Source organism: Moschus berezovskii, chromosome 9 (assembly GCF_049115385.1).
Source record: "Moschus berezovskii isolate FMDL1 chromosome 9, NW_MosBer_1.0, whole genome shotgun sequence".
In the NCBI taxonomy this organism is placed as follows: Eukaryota; Metazoa; Chordata; class Mammalia; order Artiodactyla; family Moschidae; genus Moschus; species Moschus berezovskii.
In genome coordinates, this window is record NC_142468.1 from 94,311,488 (window position 1) to 94,334,741 (window position 23,254).

The 23,254-nt window shown below is 41.9% G+C and overlaps 2 protein-coding genes across 12 annotated transcripts in view; one reads left to right on the forward strand and one right to left on the reverse strand.

Moving 5' to 3' along the window:
- Nucleotides 1-2,083, reverse strand: part of MYO9A (myosin IXA) — a 244,476-nt gene extending 242,393 nt beyond the window's left edge. For all 8 annotated transcript variants that reach the window (XM_088839960.1, XM_088839959.1, XM_088839961.1 and 5 more), the window contains exon 1: nucleotides 1,678-2,083. The gene's annotated coding sequence lies outside the window, so the exon portion shown is untranslated. The remainder of the gene's footprint in view (nucleotides 1-1,677) is intronic.
- A 266-nt stretch (nucleotides 2,084-2,349) lies between these two features.
- On the forward strand, nucleotides 2,350-23,018 carry SENP8 (SUMO peptidase family member, NEDD8 specific). 4 transcript variants are annotated; one of them, XM_088839965.1, is made up of 3 exons: nucleotides 2,415-2,464; nucleotides 18,598-19,178; nucleotides 21,990-23,018. In XM_088839965.1, exon 3 carries the CDS (start codon nucleotides 22,026-22,028, stop codon nucleotides 22,662-22,664), a length of 639 nt encoding a protein of 212 aa, XP_088696091.1. In that variant the 5' UTR covers nucleotides 2,415-2,464; nucleotides 18,598-19,178; nucleotides 21,990-22,025; the 3' UTR covers nucleotides 22,665-23,018. The 4 variants fall into 4 exon arrangements, with proteins under 4 accessions (XP_088696090.1, XP_088696091.1, XP_055292387.1 ...); XM_088839964.1 differs by lacking the exon at nucleotides 18,598-19,178 and having other exon boundaries at nucleotides 2,350-2,464; XM_055436412.2 differs by lacking the exons at nucleotides 2,415-2,464; nucleotides 18,598-19,178 and adding an exon at nucleotides 19,185-19,397.
- Nucleotides 23,019-23,254: the final 236 nt, after the last annotated feature.

Below are 23,254 nucleotides of genomic sequence, written 5' to 3' on the forward strand. Positions count from 1 at the left end.
GATGATATACAGTATGCAAGCATTTGTCTGTGGAGTGTTTTAAAAATATAAATGTATAGACTTTGTACGCCAGAAATACCACAAGAAGGACACACACAAAGATGGAAATAATGGTTGCGTCTAAGGAGGGAAAATGGGTGGCTGGCGAATAAATGGGGAAGAGAAACTTTTTACTGCATAATCTTTTGAAACTTTTGACTTTTATACTATGTCTAGTTATGACCTATAATTTTCATATGATTTTCTCCCTCCTCAGTTCCACACACACAAAATAAAAAATTTTAAAGTACTGACTACAAAGACCCCTCTATACTTCATCCCTCTACCAACGTTAAAATTATGCACTCATCATTCAGTGTAAGATCACATTTCCTTCCTGACAGCTCATGAGTTCAATAAACTATTTTATTCAATATTTTATTACTGCTGAGAAGGCTGCTGGTAATGACATTGGTGAACACTGCCTGGTAACCGTACTTGTTCCTTGGAAAAGCAAGACAGCAGCACCAAGTAACAGAACTTTATTATCGAACTGGCAATAAAACGTTCAGGGATTAAGGAAAACTACAAATCTTACTTTTCCAACAAACTGAAAAACAATAAAGTAATAATTTAAAAAAACACCCGAGTATCCTTCAAAAACAGTGCCAAAGATATATTAAAATCTACAAGAACGTGAAGCAAATAATAACACATGGAGACACAGTTTTATTCATTAGTGATATGTGATTTAATCCTTACAAAAGTGCCAAAACTGTCAGGATCTGGATTACCTCACACATTCTAGAAAAGAGACAAGATGAGAAGCAGGCTGTGTGATCTTACAGTAGCACACACCCCCGCCCTGGGTTTCCATGCTCTTTCCTCTCACTCTCTATAGCCACCAGACTAAACCCTTCAAACCTGGGTATCAGTTGGTTCCCTTAATCCTCACGGAGGGAATATTCTAGGGTAACACCCCTTCAGGATTTCATGGCAAAGTCTTTCCAATCAAAGAAAGGAACACGAGCGGGGAGAAAGATACTAAGGTCTGCCTAAGAAGAGGTCTGTGGGAGAGGCTACAGCAGGAGTCGGGGGAAGAGGCGGCAGGCAGTTGATGGTAGCTATAGAGGGGCTGATACCGGATCTCTAGGGAGGTAAGAGCATCACGAAATAGACTATGGGAAAGCCGAACTGGGTAGGGGAAGGGCTAGTCGGCTGGGCGGTAAGCCAGCCGGGGGTGGCGGTTAGGAGGTCCGCTGAGAAGGGTGGCCACGACGGATCTGCCCTGGACCAGGGGGTCTCGATGGGTTAGGGGGGAGCCGTAAGTGGGTCTGAGAAATTGTGATCCAGTCAGCTCACGGGAGGATGTAACAGAGTCCCGAGGCCCCATTAAGCGTCTAAGAGTCCGAAGGGGGTTCCAATAGGGTGTACTGGAGTGGAGAGAGGAGGCCCATGATAGAACCCCAGGAGAGGTTGGAGGGCCGGGGGGGTGTCTGGCCAATGGAAGATACCATGGGTGGGGTCTACTGGGGACCCTGGGCAGCGATCGGGTATCTGGGAAGCTGCGGGGCAGACCCGCTCGCGGGGCGTCTCCGCTGGGGCGGGGCGGAGTGGACCCGCAGGAGCCAAAGAGAGAGACTGAGACGTGGGCCGGGCCGGGCGGCAGGGCCGCTGGGCGGCTTGGGCGGGTCTTACCTCTGGCTCCGCCGCGGTGGCCACCGCAGCCCCCTCCTCTTCGGCGGAAGCCGCCTCCTAGCCTCGGCCCCAGGGTCAGGCCGGAGGAGACAGCAGAGGCCGAGACCACCGAGGGTCGGACTGTTCCGGGAGGGTGGGCCCAGTTGCTTTAGGGTCCGGGCGAGCGGCCGCCGCGCATCCCCCGCCCTGTCAGAGAGACTCCGCCCGGCCTGGGCAGGCACATCCCCCGCCGCACCCGCCCAGCACGCGTTGCACCGCCGCCTCAACCGGTGTCGCCGCCTCTGCTGGTGCCAGAGGGTGCCTTCGCAGCCGCGTCTCAGCGTCCTGGCTGGACTCTCAGCAGCCACAGCCAACCGCCGCCGCGTCCCAGTCAGCTACGGCCCGCGCGCCCCCGACCCCGCGCACGCGGCCCCGCCCCGCGCGACTGCTAGGTTGCAGACGAGCAGGCGCGCGCGCACTTACCTCCCACGCCCCCTACCGCCTGCGGGATCCTGCCCAGCCCCGCCCCCGCACGTGACGCCGCCAGCGAGTGCAACGTGCGCTTGCGCGGACACGCCCCATTTCAATTGCCTCGGGCGGACACGCCCCGCCTCATCGGCCTCAGGCGGCCCCGCCCAAACGTTTCTTCCTCACTTTACGGCAGAGCTGGTAACCTCTGCCTTAGAGGACTAGAGAGGAATGTCGCAATGTTGGGGGTAGAAAACGCTGGATTTGCGACGATAGCGCTGCTTTTCCGGCCAGTACAGAGCTGCTTGGAGGCTGGTAGGGGTGGTGAGGCCCGAAGCAGGTAAGAGGCCTGCTCCCTACTTTGGTTTGTTGGTCTGTGGGTCCGGGCAGGGGACCGCTTTGCGGTCCACGGAGATCTGGCGTATCTGTGCCCCATTTCCAATTCTGGCAAGAATTCTCAGCGACACTCCTGTTAGCCCCGTCTCCTGGTTTCCACACACACACGCCCTGTATTTCCCCGTCCTCGACCTCCGTTTCCTAATTCTACTTTTCATTCATCCCTCAGACGTTTCACTGAATGATTTCTGTGCGTTGGACTCCGGAAAGTCAGAAGCAAATGAAATAGTTTCAGCTTTCTGAAGCGCTCTGTCAGAGACGAGGAGATAATTCGCAGTGGTAATAAAGTAAAATTAAAATAGGGAGAAAAAACTTACAGGATACTCTTGAGCATGAGTATGTAGAAAGACTTTGAGGAACCCCTTCCAAGGTGACCTTTGAGTCACTCTTAATTTTTGTTAAAAGGCTAATGAGCAGTAGGTGGTCAAAGAAATAGGAGAAGAGATAGAAGCAGAAAGTACAAAAGCATGTGCTAGTACTGGCCGAAAGAATAAAAAGTTAATCAAAGAATATAGCTGGTGAAAACCATGCAAGTGTAGACTACCCTTTAAAAAAACATCGTTGTAAAGTGGTTAGGGGCAAGCGTGTGGGCCACAAGACTGTTTTCAAGATGGGAGACTTTTAGGCATAAGAGTACCATGGAACCGAGAAGACAATTTATTGGTGCGAGTAGTTAATTACAAAACCAAGAATACTCGTGGCTTTCAATCTTGTATGCACATTAGAGTCACCTGGGAAGCTTTTTAAATATAAAACCAATGCAGTTGCTCCACCTGAGGCCAATTAAACCCAGGTATCGGTGTTTTTTTTTTTAAACTTCTGAGATGAGTAAGGCTGTGGGTTAAAAACCACTCAACTAGAACAAAGGAAAGCAATGAGAAGTAGGGAAGGGCAGAAGGTTGATAAAAGTGGCCCTGTAACATTAAGATGGGAGTCATCTGATGAGAAAGAGTTGGAGATGGAATGGGAGCTTGGTCAGAGTGATTAAGTTTTGAATAATGGCTCTGGAAAATGGGGGAAGGAGTCACTCCTGCCTTTCCTATCAGGTCCACCTCAGTTACTGCTCTCTTTCCTTTTCCCTTCCATCCAGGGTTTATCAGCTGGGGATCCAGGCTTCCAGCTCCAGGCCATCCTCATTTCTTTCCCCCAAAAGATCAAAGCTAGGCTAATTTATGAGATTGAAGCGCAAACTTCAGACCCCTAGAGTTTAGGACAATACACAGAGCCTTGCCAGTTTAGAATCTGTCTTTTATCATTCATTTCATCAATCATTTAAGTAAGGAATGAGAAAGATTTAAGACTCAGCCCTATTAGGACCTCGTAGTATTGGAGAAGGAACTGGCAACCCACTCCAGTGTTCTTGCCTGGAGAATCCCAGGGACGGGGGAGCCTGGTGGGCTTCCGTCTATGGGGTCACACAGAGTCGGACACGACTGAAGTGACTTAGCAGCAGCAGTATTAGGAAGAGAAGGCAATGCAAGCCACTCCAATACTCTTGCCTGGAAAATCCCATGGATGGAGGAGCCTGGTAGGCTGCAGTCCGTGGTGTCGCTAAGGGTCGGACACGACTGAGCGACTTCACTTTCACTTTTCACTTTCACACATTGGAGAAGGAAATGGCAACCCACTCCAGTGTTCTTGCCTGGAGAATCCCAGGGATGGGGGAGCCTGGTGGGCTTCCATCTATGGGGTCACACAGAGTCGGACACGACTGAAGTGACTTAGCAGCAGTAGCAGCAGTATTAGGAAAAACAAACCTTTAAAAGAATTCTTTTGGCAGGCAGAGAAAATCTGTGTAAGGGAAAGCCCAAGCCATTGAATGGCTAGTGTGTTTTAACTAGGGTTAATTCAAAAACTTATCAACCACCAGATAAGACTAAGTCACCATTGTCTGGTGTGACTAGAGTTTAGTATGAAAAGTAGGGGTGGGACAGAGATGAAGATGAAAAAGTGGGTGTGAACAGATAGTGAAGAGCCTTGAATTCCATGCTAAAGTGTTTAGGTTATATTCTACAAGCAATTAATATGTATAAATAGTAAAGATGTGTAAAATAAAATACATAGAAACGAAGTTATTTTTATTGAAAGTTGTAAAAATATAAAAACATGTGTGAGTTACATAAGCGATTCCTTACACGTTAAATAACATCAGGCAGCAGGTCTGTTGTTCACTCACTCAGTCGTGTCCGACTCTTTGCAACCCCATGGACAGCAGCACGCCAGGCCTCCCTGTCCATCACCAGCTCCCGGAGTTCACTCAAACTCATGTCCATTGAGTCGGTGATACCATCCAACCATCTCATCCTCTGTCATCCTCTTCTCCTCCTGCCCCCAATCCCTCCCAGCATCAGGGTCTTTTCTGATGAGTCAGCTCTTCCCAGGTGTCCAAAATATTGGAGCTTCAGCATCAGTCCTTGCAATGAATATTCAGGATTGATTTTCCTCTAGGATTGACTAGTCGGATCTCCTTGCTGTCCAAGGGATTCTCAGGAGTCTTCTCCAACACCATGGTTCAAAAGCATCAATTCTTCAGTGCTCAGCCCTCTTTATGGTACCAGGTTTAATTATGTAATTTCAAAATAGTGATGAGTATAACTTTATTTTGAGACACTTGTAACAACTTTAATGTGATTTGAAAGTATATTCCTATTGGTGACAAAGACACCAGTAATATGAGGATTATTGCCTACATTTATTGAAGATGTTAAATTTCAGCTAGAGGTTATTGAAAAGATGCGATTTTTTTCCCCTAATCCAAGTTCATGGAACCGTTAATTCTAGCCACCTTCTGGTCCAAGGACCCTAGATTTATAAATAACTCACTGTAATGGTTTTAAACAAGATCACAACAGATCAAGTAAGTGTTTTGGAAAAGTACTTGAGCGGTGTTCACTTCTCAACCTTTCTGTTGGAATCGGCATGGGGAACTAGCAATTTCTCTTTTCCTATAATTTAGTTGCAGTAACTGCTGCTAATCTACTGTTGCCTAATAATTTTGAGAACTGAGCTTGTGGCTATCTCTCTAGGATAAGTAAAAGGAAGTAAATTGGGAAAGATAGGTTAGGGCTAATTTTGTTGAAATTATTTAATGCCATGCTGTAGTTTGTATTTAATTTTAGTAGACAATGGAGAAATGTTTAAAAACTTGGAGCAGGATAATGAGACTAGAGTTCTATTTGAAAAATAATTATCAGTAATGTACAGGTTACATTCTATCAAAAGAGAAGATAGGAATGAAGAAGCTAGACCAGCAATTAATTAAATTTTTAAAAAAACTAAATTTTATGATAAAGCAGTCTCTAAACAGTCTGTTCTTTAAAGTTCCTTTATTTCCCCAATGTGACCAACCTAAAGGAAAAGATTGGACTAAATTACATGCCTTTCAACAAAGAGGTGCACACCTGTGTAGAGATCTGTTAGCATTTTTCCAGGTCAAGAGGCTAGCCCTTTCTTTTGTATTATAATGATAATGTTAGAACGTCTAAATAAGAAGTGACTTGACCATGTATCTGGGCTTCCCTGGTGGCTCAGACAGTAAAGCGTTTGCCTGCAGTGCGGGAGACCTGGGTTTGATCCCTGGGTTGGGAAGATCCCCTGGAGAAGGAAATGGCAACCCACTCCAGTACTCTCGCCTGGAAAATTCCATGGACTGAGGAGCCTGGTGGGCTGCAGTCCATGGGGTCGCAAAGAGTTGGACACGACTGAGCAACTTCACTTTACCATGTATCTACGTTCCTAGATGTTGCCAAGGCCTTTCTTGGTTATATTTCCATCTGCACCTGTGAGTCCTACAGTTCTGACCTTTTAAGATCAAGACTCATCTCCTTGCCAGTTCCTTTTCTGTGCTGGGTAAATGCATTAGTAAACAAAAAGGAAGTCCTCAAGGCCTAGGAAACCCATCTTTTTGGAAACTGCTCAAATCCCAGTTATTCCCCAAATGATGTGCCTTTTTAACCATATTATTAAAAACATTAAATTTGAGGCCCAGGTATTACTAAACCAAGTAAGTAATGTAAAGTTATTTTTCTGAACCAGATTCTACTTTCTTCAGCATGACTGGTTTATATTCACTTGTCTATCTACCTATTGGTATGGTTCAAGTTTCCTTTTCTTAGGGAATGGGGGAGCAGGTCTATTTTAAAGCAGAGAGAATTCTTGAAATTTCTGAGGGATTTTCATTACTTACAGAAAATCACTGAAAGTTCCTTTCTCTGGCTTGCAATTAGATGACTACACCTTTGAACATTCATCCATTATAAAAGCACTAGAACACAGTTGTGATACTGAAACAATTGTCCTGGTTACAGTTACTATTTTTGAACATCTATATTGTAGATTTAAAAAATCTTAGGCCTGCATTCCCTCGTGGCCAAAAAAATAAGTAAATGCTGTCTCAGAGTGGTGTGATAGGTTAAATTCCTCCAAAACAGTAACTTGTGAATTTCTGGCTATAATTTTCCCATCTGTTTATTGTAGCAACTTGGCACTTTACATTAACAGCTAAAATATATAGATGTTGGAAATGTTTCAGTTCAGTCGCTCAGTCGTGTCCGACTCTGCAACTCCATGAATCACAGCATGCCAGGCCTCTCTGTCCATCACCAACTCCCTGAGTTCACTCAAACCCACCTCCATCGAGTCAGTGATGCCATCCACCCATCTCATTCTCTGTCATCCCCTTCTCCTCCCGCCCCCAATCCCTCCCAGCATCAGAGTCTTTTCCAGTTAGTCAACTCTTCCCATGAGTTGGCCAAAGTATTGGAGTTTCAGCTTTAGCATCAGTCCTTCCAATAAACACCCAGGATTGATCTCCTTTAGAATGGACTGGTTGGATCTCCTTGCAATCCAAGGGACTCTCAAGAGTCTTCTCCAACATCACAGTTCAAAAGCATCAATTCTTTGGCACTCAGCTTTCTTCACAGTCCAACTCTCACATCCATAGATGACCACTGGAAAAACCACATAGCCTTGACTAGACAGACCTTGGTTTGCAAAGTAATGTCTCTGCTTTTCAATATGCTATCTAGGTTGGTCATAACTTTCCTTCCAAGGAGTAAGCGTCTTTTAATTTCATGGCTGCAATCAGCATCGACAGTGATTTTGGAACCCAAAAAAATAAAGTCTGACACTGTTTCCACATCTGTTTCCCATGAAGTGATGGGACCAGATGCCATGATCTTTGTTTTCTGAATGTTGAGCTTCAAGCCAACCTTTTCACTCTCCTCTTTCACTTTCATCAAGAGGCTTTTGAGTTCCTCTTCACTTTCTGCCATAAGGATGGTGTCATCTGCATATCTGAGGCTATTGATATTTCTCCCGGCAATCTTGATTCCAGCTGGTGCTTCTTCCAGCCCAGCGTTCCTCATGATGTACTCTGCATACAAGTTAAACAAGCAGGGTGACAATATACAACCTTGACATACTCCTTTTCCTAGTTGGAACCAGTCTCTTGTTCCATGTCCAGTTCTAACTATTGCTTCCTGACCTGCATTCAGGTTTCTCAAGAGGCAGGTCAGGTGGTCTGGTATTCCCATCTCCTTCAGAATTTTCCACAGTTTATTGTGATCCACACAGTCAAAGGTTTTGGCATAGTCAATGAAGCAGAAAGAGATGTTTTTCTGGAACTCCCTTGCTTTCTCCATGATCCAGTGGATGTTGGCCATTTGATCTCTGGTGCCTCTGCCTTTTCTAAAACCTGCTTGAACATCTGGAAGTTCACGGTTCACGTATTGCTGAAGCCTGGCTTAGAGAATTTTGAGCATGACTTTACTAGCGTGTGAGATGAGTGCAATTGTGCGGTAGTTTGAGCATTCTTTGGCGTTGCCTTTCTTTGGGATTGGAATGAAGACTGACATTTTCCAGTCCTGTGGCCACTGCTGAGTTTTCCAAATTTGCTGGCATATTGAGTGCAGCACTTTCACAGCATCATCTTTCAGGATTTGAAATAGCTTAACTGGAATTCCATCACCTCCACTAGCTTTGTTTAGCCCTTTTTAATAATCTGTGATTCAGACCTCATCAGATAACTCAGCAAGTACTTGTGTTAATTAACATTTAAAGATAAATTCTGTATGTTGCAATTGGGTCCCATCAGACCCTATTTTCCTATCAGCACAGTAAGTTCATTATTTTATTTGTTCATTAAATATTTATTGAGCATCTGCTATTCGCCAAACACATTTTTGAGACTCATGAAAAGAGGAGCTTATAATAACAATTTACCTTTTAACTATGGAAAAAGTAATTTACCAGACTTTGAAATCTACAAGACAAATTATTTTAAAATGATGCCTTTTTCATTCTCTTTTAAACCAGATGTTTGCATATAGCTACTTTGTATACAGTGATTATTTATGAAACCAGGCAGATTATAACTTTAGCTTGACCACATCTTATCACCTAAGGTATAATATTAGCTATATACTAAATAAAAATTCTGTCTACTCCTTTGTAAAATATATCTTACTCAAACCTCTCATTAAAAATGTCCTCCCCGTCCACTGCATTTACAGTCCCAGTCATTTCAAATTTTGCAATTAAGTCATTTCTCAAAAAATTTAAACAAAATCATTTATAGAAAAGGCTGATATTTACACCAAGTATATGGGAAAGGAGGGGGGAAATGGTGACACAGTTATAGATGGAGCCTTTGAAGTGGAATGGTAGACTGAGAATAAAGTTTTGTTCTGATCCATGACCCCTTAACCGTTCCTAATAAGTAACAGAACCATAAATAGAGAGCCTCAGTACTGGAAGAAATCCTAAAAGGTTACTTAGTCTATTTCCCTGGCCCAAGGGAGGGCCAAATGGAACTTATGGCTGATGAGTTACCAGGCATCATCATCATACCAAATGGTTTTTCTGCTTTGAGAACTGAATTCCTCTGTTGGTAAAAGATTCATGTGAGAGGTATTCAAATTTATAAATAATTTGGGGCTTCCCATGTGGTGCTCGTGGTAAAGAACCTACCTGCCAGTGCAAGGCGATGTAAGATCCTGGGGGTTCAATCCCTGAGTTGGGAAGATCCCCTGGAGGAAGGCATGGCAACCAGCTCCAGTATTCTTTCCTGGAGAATCCCGTATACAGAGGAGCCTGGCGGGCTATGGTCCATGGGGTCGCAGAGTCGGACCCCAACTGAAGCAACTTAGCATACACGCATAAATAATTTATAAAACTGAGAAATCTTGTTTTTAACTCTTGTGTTTTCAGGCACTGAAGATAGCAGGCATGAGTGAAAACTAATCTCTGTCTTCAAGAAAGATATAAAATCTTGATGGTAATTTTTGCATGCCACTTGATACAAATCTCTGGATGGGTTAGGCTAGCACTCAAAGGAAATGTTTAATTAGGGGAAATTGAAACAAAAAAATAAGGCTTCAGCTTCCTTCCTGAAAATTTTTCTGCTTATGCTGACATTTGGTCTTGAATATTTTGTGAAATTATAAATGGAATCATACATGAAAAGTTGTATGTAATCTAATTTTAATGAACATCAGATTATATTTAAATATTTGTGTTTGAAACTTTGTGCAAGAGAGATTAGACTTACTGTTTTTTTTTTTCTAGAGGACATAAGTGAGACCAGCGAGTCGAAGAAACATATTTTGCGTGTCTGTGTGTTAGTCACTTAGTCTTGTGGACTGTAACCTGCCAGGCTCCTCTGTCCATGAAATTCTCCAGGCAGGAATACTGGAGTGAGTTGTCATTCGCTGTATAAAGTGTTTTTAAGCTCTATTTTAATATTTTTGTTTCACTTTTTAGCATTTAAATTTCACTCGATCTGAAATAGAATTCAATATGAGGTCTGAAGTAGGGATATACCTTCATTTTTTTTTTAATCAAATGATTAACAAGTTGTCCCAGTGTCATTTATTAAATTTCCCAGTTAGCATATCCCAAACGTCACTGCACAGTTAGTGAGGTGTTAATAGATTTTATACCAAAACAGAAAACAAAAAGTGTTTCATTGGTCAAAGGAGCTGGGAAAGAATCAGACCGAGAAAAGTTGTTTCTGTATTGCAGAACCTCGTAGCCTCTAATATGCTTGTGTGCATCATGAGTCAACAATAAGGAGTTTTGGGGATGTAGCAGTTCCCTGACTTACTTAACCATGTAATCTTTTTCTTTCCTGAAATGCCTATAAAATTCTATGAAACTGTGCTGTCCAAAATAGTAGCCATAGGACTTCCCAGGTAGTCAAGTGGTTAAGATTCCATGTTTCCAGGGGGCTCAATCCCTGGTTGGAGAACTAAGATCCCATATGCCACAAGGTGCAGCTGAAAAAAAAACAAAATACTAACCACTACCCACATGTAGTTATTTAAATTTGAGTTAAATAAAATCAGTCCTTCAGTCTCATTAGCCTTTTGCAAGTGTTCAATACCTAGTGTGGCTAGTGGCTACTATATTGGACATTGCAGATGAAGAGCATTTCCATTGTTACTGAAAGTCCTACTGGACCACACTGCTGTAAGACATAGTGCTCATTGAAAACGTGGAATAATCCCTAAATTTCTCCCACTGATCTGTAACGTATTCATCATCATATTTAAAATTTCAAACTGCATGGATTTGTTTTCTTTACAGTTGTATTGACAGCTATTTCTGTTCTAATATTACACAGTCAAACTCCTGAATGTTTTTCCCTGAGAGTAGAAATGAACAATTCCTTCCATCGGGTAGGAAGTTAGACTAAAAGGAATTAAAGTCCTTTATGCATCTTGGTATGTGAAGTCAAGTGGGCCTTAGAAAGCATCACTACGAACAAAGTTAGTGGAGGTGATGGAATTCCAGTTAAGCTATTTCAAATCCTGAAAGATAATGCTGTGAAAGTGCTGCACTCAATATGCCAGCAAATTTGGAAAACTCAGCAGTGGCCACAGGACTGGAAAATGTCAGTCTTCATTCCAATCCCAAAGAAAGGCAACGCCAAAGAATGCTCAAACTACCGCACAATTGCACTCATCTCACATGCTGGTAAAGTCATGCTCAAAATTCTCTAAGCCAGGCTTCAGCAATACGTGAACCATGAACTTCCAGATGTTCAAGCAGGTTTTAGAAAAGGCAGAGGCACCAGAGATCAAATGGCCAACATCCACTGGATCATGGAGAAAGCAAGGGAGTTCCAGAAAAACATCTCTTTCTGCTTCATTGACTATGCCAAAACCTTTGACTGTGTGGATCACAATAAACTGTGGAAAATTCTGAAGGAGATGTGAATACCAGACCACCTGACCTGCCTCTTGAGAAACCTGAATGCAGGTCAGGAAGCAACAGTTAGAACTGGACATGGAACAACAGACAGGTTCCAACTAGGAAAAGGAGTTTGTCAAGGTTGTATATTATCACCCTGCTTATTTAACTTATATGCAGAGTACATCATGAGGAACGCTGGGCTGGAAGAGGCACCAGCTGGAATCAAGATTGCCGGGAGAAATATCAATAGCCTCAGATATGCAGATGACACCATCCTTATGGCAGAAAGTGAAGAGGAACTAAAAAGCCTCTTGATGAAAGTGAAAGAGGAGAGTGAAAAGGTTGGCTTGAAGCTCAACATTCAGAAAACAAAGATCATGGCATCTGGTCCCATCACTTCATGGGAAATAGATGTGGAAACAGTGTCAGACTTTATTTTTTTGGGTTCCAAAATCACTGTCGATGCTGATTGCAGCCATGAAATTAAAAGACGCTTACTCCTTGGAAGGAAAGTTATGACCAACCTAGATAGCTCGGGGCTGGTGCACTGGGATAACCAAGAGGGATGGGATGGGGAGGGAGGTGGTGGGGGTGCGGTTCAAGATGGGGAACACATGTACACCCGGGGCGGATTCATGTCAATGTATGACAAAACCAAACAATATAATATTGTAAAGTAATTAGCCTCCAATAAAAAAAAAAAAATTCAGAAAAAAAATAAAAAGCAGAGACATTACTTTGCCAACCAAGGTCCGTCTAGTCAAGGCTATGGTTTTTCCAGTGGTCATCTATGGATGTGAGAGTTGGACTGTGAAGAAAGCTATGTGCCGAAGAATTGATGCTTTTGAACTGTGGGGCTAGAGAAGACTCTTGAGAGTCCCTTGGACTGCAAGGAGATCCAACCAGTCCATTCTAAAGGAGATCAATCCTGGGTGTTCATTGGAAGGACTGATGCTAAAGCTGAAACTCCAGTACTTTGGCCACCTCATGGGAAGAGTTGACTCACTGGAAAAGACTCTGATGCTGGGAGGGATTGGGGGCAGGAAGAGAAGGGGACTACAGAGGATGAGTTGGCTGGATGGCATCACTGACTCAATGGACATGAGTTTGAGTGAACTCAGGGAGTTGGTGATGGGAGGCCTGGCGTGCTGTGATTCATGGGGTCGCAAAGAGTCGGACTCGACTGAACAACTGAACTGAACTGATATATCTAAGGGGCTTCCCTGGTGGCTCAGCTGGTGAAGAATCCGCCTGCAGTGCAGGAGACCTGGGTTTGATCCCTTGGTTGGGAAGATTCCCTGGAGAAGGAAGCAGTTACCCACTCCAGTATTCTGGCCTGGAGAATTCCATGGACTATTCCACGGGGTCGCAAAGAGTCAGACACAACTGAGCGATTTACACTTCTAAGACTCAATAAAGGTAAAAATTTCTTTGCAGAACATGATTTATATCAGGTGAATATCCATTTATTCTACAATTATTGTTTATTGAGTGTATGCCCAACAAGTTTTGTTGAAGGTCCAGGGGACCAGAATGGTAAGCAAGTTTAGGCAGAGAAGGTTCTTTATTCTCTTATGATCATGGAGCTTACGTTTTTGGCCTCGGGGAGAGGGGGAAAATATTAATGAAGAAACAGTGAAAAAGAAAACTGTCAGATAACCACAAGTGCTGTCTATTTCAGGAGAAGGCAATGGCAAGCCACTCCAGTACTCTTGCCTAGAAAATCCCATGGATGGAGGAGCCTAGTAGGCTGCAGTCTGTGGGGTCGCTAAGGGTCAGATGCGACTGACTGACCTCACTTTCACTTTCACACATTGGAGAAGGAAATGGCAACCCACTCCAGTGTTCTTGCCTGGAGAATCCCAAGGACGGGGGAGCCTGGTGGGCTTCCATCTATGGGGTCACACACAGTCGGACACGACTGAAGTGACTTAGCAGCAGCAGCAGCAGCTGTCTATTTCGGTTCCACAAGGAATTGAAATTAGAAGACAATAGAGTGGTGGCCTCTTGTTTTGGATGAACATGGGAGAGCTCTGTGAATAGTGGCATTTAAACTGAAATTACCCAGCACATGGTGCCAACCACTAGAAGATTCAGGCACAGCTAGTAGCCCAGCCCTCAGGAGGAAAAAAACATGGCATGTTTGAGGAAAGTTGGTGTGGCTGGAGCTTAGTGGGCAAGGGGGAAAAGTAATGGAAATGAGGTTGGAGTGGTGCCTGGTGGTTTAGTGGCTAAGTCGTGTCTGACTCTTGCGATCCTAGGGCCATGTAATCATTGGAGGGTAGGGTGGGAGGAGGGGTTGTAAGCAGCTAGGGTGGGAAGTTCACATTTTTTCCTGAGTGTGATAGTGTACTGCCAGAGGACAGGACAGACGTGAGCTCACTTAAATGTTTAAACAATTACTCTTGACAGCTGTACAGTGAATTTACTGGAAGGGTCAATAGTAGAAATAAGGAGATGTGTTAGGCTATATCAAGAAATAATGATGGACTTGACTGAGGTGGTGGTAGTGAAAATGGAAAGTGTTGGGACAGGTTCAGAACATTTCGGCTATAGAATCAGCCGGACTTACCAACTGGTTTATTAGGGAATCTGGTTCCTAAGAGTTAGTGATTTATGTTACAGGCCTACCAAGTATGAAAGTGTTAGTCACTCAATCATGTCTGATTCTTTGTGACCTCCTGGGCTATACCTCTGTCCGTGGGATTCTCCAGGCAAGAATACTAGAGTGGGTTGCCATTCCCTTCTCCATGGGATCTTCCCGACACAGGGGTTGAACCCAGGTCTCCTGCATTGCAGGCAGATGGTAAAGAATCTGCCTGCAATGCAGGAGACTCTGGAGACGTGGGTTCAGGCCCAGGAGAAGGAAATGGCAACCCACTCCAGTATTCTTGCCTGGAGAATCCCATGGACAGAGGTGCCTGGGGTTACAAAGAGTCAGACATGACCACCACCACCACCTCTAGCTATCAAGTATGGAGACTGACTAAACTGTTCCACTGAAGTGTCCAAGCCAGCAGAGTAGGGTGAATGAAGCAGAGATCATTGCCTTCCTCTGGTGCAAAAGTGCTCTGCTAATCTCTTATTTTAAAAATCTGTACTGATGTTGAATTTTATGCTATGTTATATCCATGTTTATGTTAATAATTAAGGTATTGTAAGTCACTGATTAAAATATTTTTAGTATTTAAGATACTAAAAAATATTTAAATTACTTAGCTCTTTTCCCCCAGTGCTAGTGAAATTGAAGCTCTAGGAAGATGCATTGAGTTAGTCTGTGTTTGATTTTTGGTGTGTGTGTGTCTGTATTGAATCTTGCTAGCAGCTAGCCATGTATGTATAGGAGCGCTGACCACATTTGTGAGCAGTTGCAGTTTGATACAGTTTAAAACAAAAACTGAAGGGAGTGACTAGGAGAAAAGGGAATTGCAGTTAGAAACTACTGACTGTTAGAATCTTCACTTAAAATGAGTAAACAGCTGCACTTTGCACTTTTTAGTGTTTAAAAACATAACTGAATGAAGCTGTTCCTTTTTTTTTTTTAAGGAACTCTTACTGAATAATTTGGGGGGGAAATGAATAAAGGTCACAATTCTGGGATAGTAGGTTTTCTTTGGGGCTTCACAATAAAGCTTATCTGGATCACTACTTTTACTTCAACCACAGCAGGCATATTATCCCAAAAGTTATGAGAATTGCTCCATACTTTAAAATGCTTATTAATTAAAATCTTGATGTATATTTTTTATCTTATAAAATGAATATTTACTCACACATCTATAGATTAGACACTTATGTCTACTAATTAAGCATTTTAAGCATTTCCTCATCAAAAATTCCAGTTGAATCAGAGGTAATACCTCCAGTTAAAGGTTAATCTCTATCTTTAAGATATTTTAACAAATAGCCTCATTACTTTATTAGACCCCTAAAAGCTCTTAAATCAACCTAGGCATTTACAACAGATTACATTATAGTAGTCTAGAACAGAGACTGGCAAAGTTTTTATCTAAGAGGCCAAACAGTAAATATGTTAGACTTCACAGACTGCTTGGCTCTTAAAGCTGAAAAGCAGCCGTAAAAGATTTCCCTGGTGGTTCAGCGGTAAGACTCCTTGCTCCCATTGCAGAGGGCCCAGTTTCGGTCCCTGGTCAGGCAACTAGATCCTACCTGCTCCAAGGAAGAGTTTGCCACCACCTGTAAGACCTGTCATGGCCAAATAAATAAGTAAACATTTTTTAAAGTAGCCATAAAGAATATGTGAACAAATGAGCATGATTTTGTTCTAGTAAAACTTTAGAGAGGAAGGGAAGATTTTAAAGATGAGAGCTTAGAATTGTAGAACCCTATAGCTAGAGGTGGTGGTGGTGGTCAGTGCCTTCAGTCATATCTGACTCTTTGTAATCCCAGGCACCTCTGTCCATGGGATTCTCCAGGCAAGAATACTGGAGTGGGTTGCCATTTCCTTCTGCAGGGAATATTCCTGACCCAGGGATTGAACCCACGTCTCTAGAGTCTCCTGTCTTGCAGGCAGATTCTTTACCACTGAGCCACTGGGGAAGCCCATAGCTAGAGGAATCTTGTAGAAATCATAGAATCACTTGGAAACATCTTAAAAATACAGGTGCCCAGACCCTCCCCCCAGAGATAGATGATTCTGACGTGCCTACCTGGGTAGAACCACTATTTATCTGGTCCAAACCTCACCTTACAAATGAGAAAACTGAGACCCAGGGGTTTTAAATGTCTTCTCCAGAGTCAGACAACTGTTTGATTGCAGATCTGAACTGAATCCCAAGTCTGTTGACTCCCAACCTAGTGTTTTTCCTACTGAACCTGCAGCTTCTTGCCTTACTTATATCAGCAGGAAATCAGAATTGTTCTTGTTGAATTATAATTTTCCGTTTAATTTTTATTTAATTGCCTGGTTTTTATAACAGAAATATTCAAGTAGTATGCACTTTAAGGATTTTAAGATGAATATTAAAAAATAGTCTATTGTTAAAATTAAATATTTTGGGAAGTGTTCTATACTATGAATTCAGTATTCACCTAGCTACAGAAGTTGGAAGATATAATAAAGTAAACCCCATAACCACAAGGTTTGAGTATGCTGACGACACACTAACAGCATTGCTTCACTCAGGTTGAAAGACTACTTTTCTGTGGTGTTAGCATTCACCTCTGCTTATGTCAAAGGTAAAGTTCAAATGCACAGTCATGCCCTGGCTGGATCTATCTTTGTGGCTTTATATAAAGAGACAAACACGCTTTATTTTCAAGAAATCTTTAAGGTCCATTATTACCACCCAAAATATGTAGGAATGGGGAAGGAAACAAAGTTTTCCTTGAGAGCTTGCTGTCTACCAGAGAACGTGCTAAGTCTTTTCAGTCATGTTTTTAATTCATAAAGCAACTCTGAGAGACAGGTTTTATTATTACCTCATTTTACTCATGAGGAAAATGAGGCCCGGAAAGAGGATGAATAGTTTGCCCAGCCGGTCGCACAGTTAGCAAGTGGAGGTCAGAGCCCAAACTCAAAGCCTCCTGGCTCCAAAACATAGAACTATACTGTATTTTGTTGAGTTTTACACACAGAACTATGAGGAAGTCATTGTCTCCCCAGTATTCCTATACCATCCACCAAGACCAAAAACATAGATCTTTTAATCCTAAAGGAATTTACTACTAATCAACAGACGAAAAGAGACAAAACACAAAACTAAAGCAAAAACAGGGATATTACAATATAAAAATTTTATATGCCTTATTTCCTTTAATTTGTATTTCCTGACTCCCTTTAAAAGTATTTAATTCATCTGACAAACATTAATTGTACCTCAGATATGCTAAGTACAGTTCTCACTGTATAGAAAGGAAATATCCCTAGGATGGTTCTAAATGGCTCCTGGTTCTTGTGCTAGGTCTGCGTCTGTCTTTTTTTCCCCTTACCCCATTAATGATGGGATCATTGCCTTTCTGGTCACTCCAACAAAATCCTCCAAACTGTTTCTTAATTCTTCTCTCTTATCTACCCTCCTCTGATCCCTTACTGATTCTGTCTATAATATCTTTTCCTCTTCGCCTCTCTCCTACTACCATTTCCCCTGGTTTAGGTCATATCCTCCTCCTGCCTTTACTTTCATTAAAAATCAAATTGATCTCTACCTCCAATGTCTCTCCCTACCAATTAATCCTATATACTATGCCTAAATCATCAGTCTTTCTAAAGCATTGACATAGCCATTAATGGCTCCCCATTTCCTCCAGTATAAGTTCTAGACTTTACACCTGGAAATCAGTTTATCAGCACCTAACTTCTGATAATCTTCCTCCAACCTTCATCTGCATCCCTGTTCCCACTTCATTCCAGCCAGAGTGGACTAAACTTAAAGGCACTTCCCTTGCCTCTGCCCTCTTAATGCCCTTCTCCATGCATCCACCTCTCTGCTTTTCAAGAGCCCACTTTTATGCCACTTTCTCCTTGAAGACTTTCCTAATTTGAGCTCTCCATCCATTTCCCTTTTGAATTCATTTTGTTTGTGGTTTACCGGTTTTTTTCTTTTGAGTATAAGCCACCTTACACATCTTATATATTTTCCGTGACACCTGCATTAGATGTGTGTGTGTTAGTCACTCAGTCTTGTCCAACTCTTTGTTACCCCATGGACTGTAGCCCACCAGGCTCCTTTGTCCATGAAATTCTCCAGGCAAGAATACTGGAGTGGGTTGCCATTTCCATCTCCATCTGCATTAGGTACTTGATAAGTATTTATTGAGTAAAAGAGATGTATATATTCATTATGGGTTCATTATAACATAATAGGGTTCAGCTCAGTGAGGGTAGAAACTATGACTTTTATTCCCGTTTTGATTTTCTAGGCCCTAGCCCATAGGACGGAGAAAGCGATGGCACCCCACTCCAGTACTCTTGCCTGGAAAATCCCATGGAGGAGCCTGATAGACTGCAGTCCATGGGGTCTCTAAGAGTCAGACACGACTGAGCGACTTCACTTTCACTTTTCACTTTCATGCATTGGAGAAGGAAACGGCAACCCACTGCAGTATTCTTGCCTGGAGAATCCCAGGGACGGGGGAGCCTGGTGGGCTGCCGTCTATGGAGTCGCACAGAGTCAGACACGACTGAAGCGACTTAGCAGCAGCAGCACATAGGAAACATTGAATCAACATTTGTTCAGTGTGATACACTACAGTTATCAGTTGCTGGGATGTAAATTTCCTGATGACCCAGTAGATATCCAGAAATGCTACTTTATGTTATATTTTTTAAAATGTTAGCTACCTATGTTTCTTCATTTAATATTGACACATACCCTATGGTAAAGGTCATGTATTAATATTCTCACTTTACGGAAAAGGAAACTGGCTTAAAGAATGAAGTAGTTTTTTATGATGACAGAGCCACTGAGTAACAGGATGGAGTCTAAAATTCAAGTCTTAAGGTGTGAACTTCAGCATTCATTTTCTTGGCCAAGGAGGTTTGACCAGTTTAGTTTCATTTGCTTTAGAATTGTTACGGCTAACCTATTGCAATCATGCTGTGGAATAGAATTAAGTCCTTGATTGACACATTATATGTTGGCTGTTTTCAAAATCAGACAAACCACAAAAACTATTTTCTAAAGAAAATCTTGACCCTGCTTGTGGACACACTCTCCATGGTGAGATGTATCTCTATTCAGACACCCTTCTTGTTGTGAGCTGCTATCCCTAGTTGGATTTGCTCTTAATGTACAGGACTGATTTCAGCTGGCATCTTAGAGAGCAGGTCTCCAGGTATTTAGCAAGCATTGCAATCTGGCCCTTACCACTCCTAGTAGTCACTGAAGACATGAGGGAGAGAGTCAAGAAGCCTTGCTCAATGCACATGCAGTCATTCCTTTTTCCTACGCATATATTCTTAAATACAGTCCCATCAGCAACCAGCTGAGCACCTAGCCTCTCCACAACTGCTTTTACTAGATTGCTGTTTGCTCTTTTCCCATCAGACTGAATATTAAAGATCATTATTAGAAATAGTACTGTGAAATTATTTCATCTTTTACAAGAATATTATATACCCCATATATGTTATATATATTAATGTCCCATAATATAAAGATGTTATGGGCATTCATTATGATACCCCCGTGTTTTTTATGAAAATTTCTTGAGAGAAATCTGTCTGACCTTAATACAAAGAATGCTTTTACCTCTCCTGAGCAGTTGCTTTGTTTTTCCCTTATGGACATTGTGAATGTTTAACTTAACACTGTGTAGTTAGCTGCAAAAGCTAAGAGCCAAATTTGTGGCCCACCCATAACAAACGTGCTCTATGCCTCGTTAATTTTGTTCCTGGCTCCAGTTTAGGCCTCTGCTCAAGTTATTCTTTTCTTAAGAAAAATCTTAATTCGTGCTGTCTTATTTTATATACACACTCATCAACAGCCTTGTATTCATTTTGAAATAGTTCATATTATGACATTCTGTATGCACAGAAAAACCATCTTTGGTGCTTCCTAATTTTATCATTACTTTAACTTTCTTTTCCTCAGGAGTACATTCATTTCACTCTGTGGGTTTTTGCAGGGTTTTGATTATATGAAAATGATTGTGTCAAAAAATTTTATTGTTTTAATACTCTAACCAAGTGGTAAAATAATTGATCTGATGGCCAGAATTGATTAAATTGATGTCACTATTCTAGCCCTGTCTTTCATAGCAGTATCATTTTCTTATAATCCTCTTTGCTTTGTACTCTCAATCTGCATGGGGCAATTTATTGCTTTGTGATTTCTAGAAATATTATGTTGCCAAGTGAGTGCATAAGCAGTGAACTCTTGAGTTTAAATGTCATATCAATATTACCATACTTATCAGACTTCTTGTCTCTGTCAACACGAAAATCATGAGCATATAAATCTTACTATGTGACTTGTCTTGCTCCCACTCAATTTAGTCATGCCTTCATTTGAACAAGATGTATAAATGGATATTTGTTTCCAACCCTTATTTGCTTTGATTGGTTTGGACCTCTATCCAAATTGCCTTATCATCTTCAGTTCAATTCAGTTCAGTCACTCAGTCATGTCCGACTCTTTGCGACCCCATGAATCACAGCACGCCAGGCCTCCCTGTCCATCACCAACTCCCAGAGTTCACTCAAACTCATGTCCATCGAGTCGGTGATGCCAGCCAGCCATCTCATTCTCTGTCATCCCCTTCTCCTCCTGCCCCCAATCCCTCCTAGCATCAGAGTCTTTTCCAGTGAGTCAACTCTTCGCATGAGGTGGCCAAAGTATTGGAGTTTCAGCTTTAGCATTAGTCCTTCCAATGAACACCCAGGACTGATCTCCTTTAGGATGGACTGGTTGGATCTCCTTGAGAGTCCAGGGGACTCTCAAGAGTCTTCTCCAACACCACAGTTCAAAAGCATCAATTCTTTGGCGATCAGCTTATCATCTTATTGTTATCCGATTAATAACATAAATACTATTTGAACAACATTTTATTTTATACGCTTTTTAATACCTTCAAGTAAAGTTATTTGGCCTTTTCTACAACTCTCTGGGGCCTTTTTACAGATAACCAGAAACAAGGACAAAAATCGGACGATACCAGCAAATCAGTGGTAGAACTAGGGCTAGACCCAGATCGCCTGATTCCTTTGCCACACTTCACTGCCAAAAGAATTTCTAAGTTACATTATAAACACTGTATAGTCTTTATCTTACCCCTTGAGGTTAAAGATGGGAAAGACTGTCATTGATGTTACTAACTGGGAAGAATCAGGAATGAATTTCATTTGTATTTCTCCCATTGTTTTCTGTTCTTGAAATTACAGTTCCTTTTAACTACAACTCTAATCACTGTCACTTTCCATCACACAATGAGGAAGCAATATTTTATCTTATCTCTTTCTTTTTTAATTTTTTTAATCTTTTGAAAATTAATGTTGAAATGGAAACTATTTCCCTTAGTAATTAGTAACATTTAAATTGGGCTCTGAAAATTCATCTTTAATATAATTTGCCATTCTTATAATGCATATTCATCAAAGAGGCGAATATATGGTTAATGATTTAGAGTTTGATAGAACATTAGTTATAATTTTAAGTAATCTCAGCATTTAAAGAGATTTTTAAGTCTGCTTACTATTTCATTATATTTAATCTTTACCCCAAACCTTGTAAGAGCAACTGCTATTTATGATCCCCATTTTACAGTCAAGTGTCATATTCAACAGTAAATATTGTCTTCTGCCTCTCCTTCAGCTTCTGGAATTTCTGAGCAGCCTTGGTCAGTACAAGATGGACCCAGTAGTCTTGAGTTACATGGACAGTCTACTGCGGCAATCAGACGTCTCACTACTGGATCCTCCAAGCTGGCTCAATGACCATGTTATTGGGTTTGCCTTTGAGTACTTTGCCAACAATCAATTTCATGACTGCTCTGACCACGTCTGTTTCATCAGCCCTGAAGTTACTCAGTTCATCAAGTGCACTGGCAACCCAGCAGAAATCGCCATGTTCCTTGAACCCTTGGACCTCCCCAGTAAGAGAGTTATATTTTTAGCCATCAATGATAATTCCAACCACGCAGCTGGGGGAACCCACTGGAGCTTGTTGGTTTATCTGCAAGATAAAAATGGCTTTTTTCATTACGATTCTTATGGTAGTAGTAACTCATTCCATGCAAAACAGGTAGCAGAGAAACTAGAGGCTTTCTTAGGCAGAAAAGGAAACAAACTGGCCTTTGTGGAAGAGAAAGCCCCTGCTCAACAAAACAGCTATGACTGTGGGATGTACGTGATATGTAACACTGAGGCCTTGTGTCAGAACTTCTTTAGACAACAGCCAGAATCACTACTGCAGCTACTCACTCCTACATACATCACAAAGAAGAGAGAAGAATGGAAAGATCTCATTGCCAGACTTGCTAAAAATTAGCTGTTGAAGTATATTTGACTTTTGAAGTCTCTTTCTGCCTGTCACCATGTATTGGATGGCTGCAGTCTCAGTGCCTGAGGGAAAATGCCTAGGAGAGGAAAGCTTAGAATGCTTACTTTCTCCTGAGAGAAGTTGTCCTCCACATTATCCTAATGGAAAGTGTCACTTTAACCCTAACTTCCGAGCAGTATGTTCTGTGAAGGTGTTTTCAAAATATGCACCAAAACTGATTAATTTCCTTTTGGGCTCCCTTATCCACATTGGTTTAGTCCAAAGAAAAAAGATTGATCTGTAAAACAAATTGAGAATATGTGAAATTTAGAAGCAAGAAGAAAATCATACAGCAACCAAAAACACTGCACAGCCCACATATTGCAAGAGATCAACTGGCTGGAAGCAGATCAAGACCTAACCTAATTCAAGATTGAAGTTTTATCAATTACTCTGTTCTGTGATAGCTCTTCCATTCAACAAGCAAAGGCTTTCCCAGCTATTACCTTTGCCAATACTTGATAAAGATGGTGTTAGCCCGTAGTCACCCATCTAATTCCTGGAGCACTTTAAGAAAGGGGGAATGTTAAATAACTTTG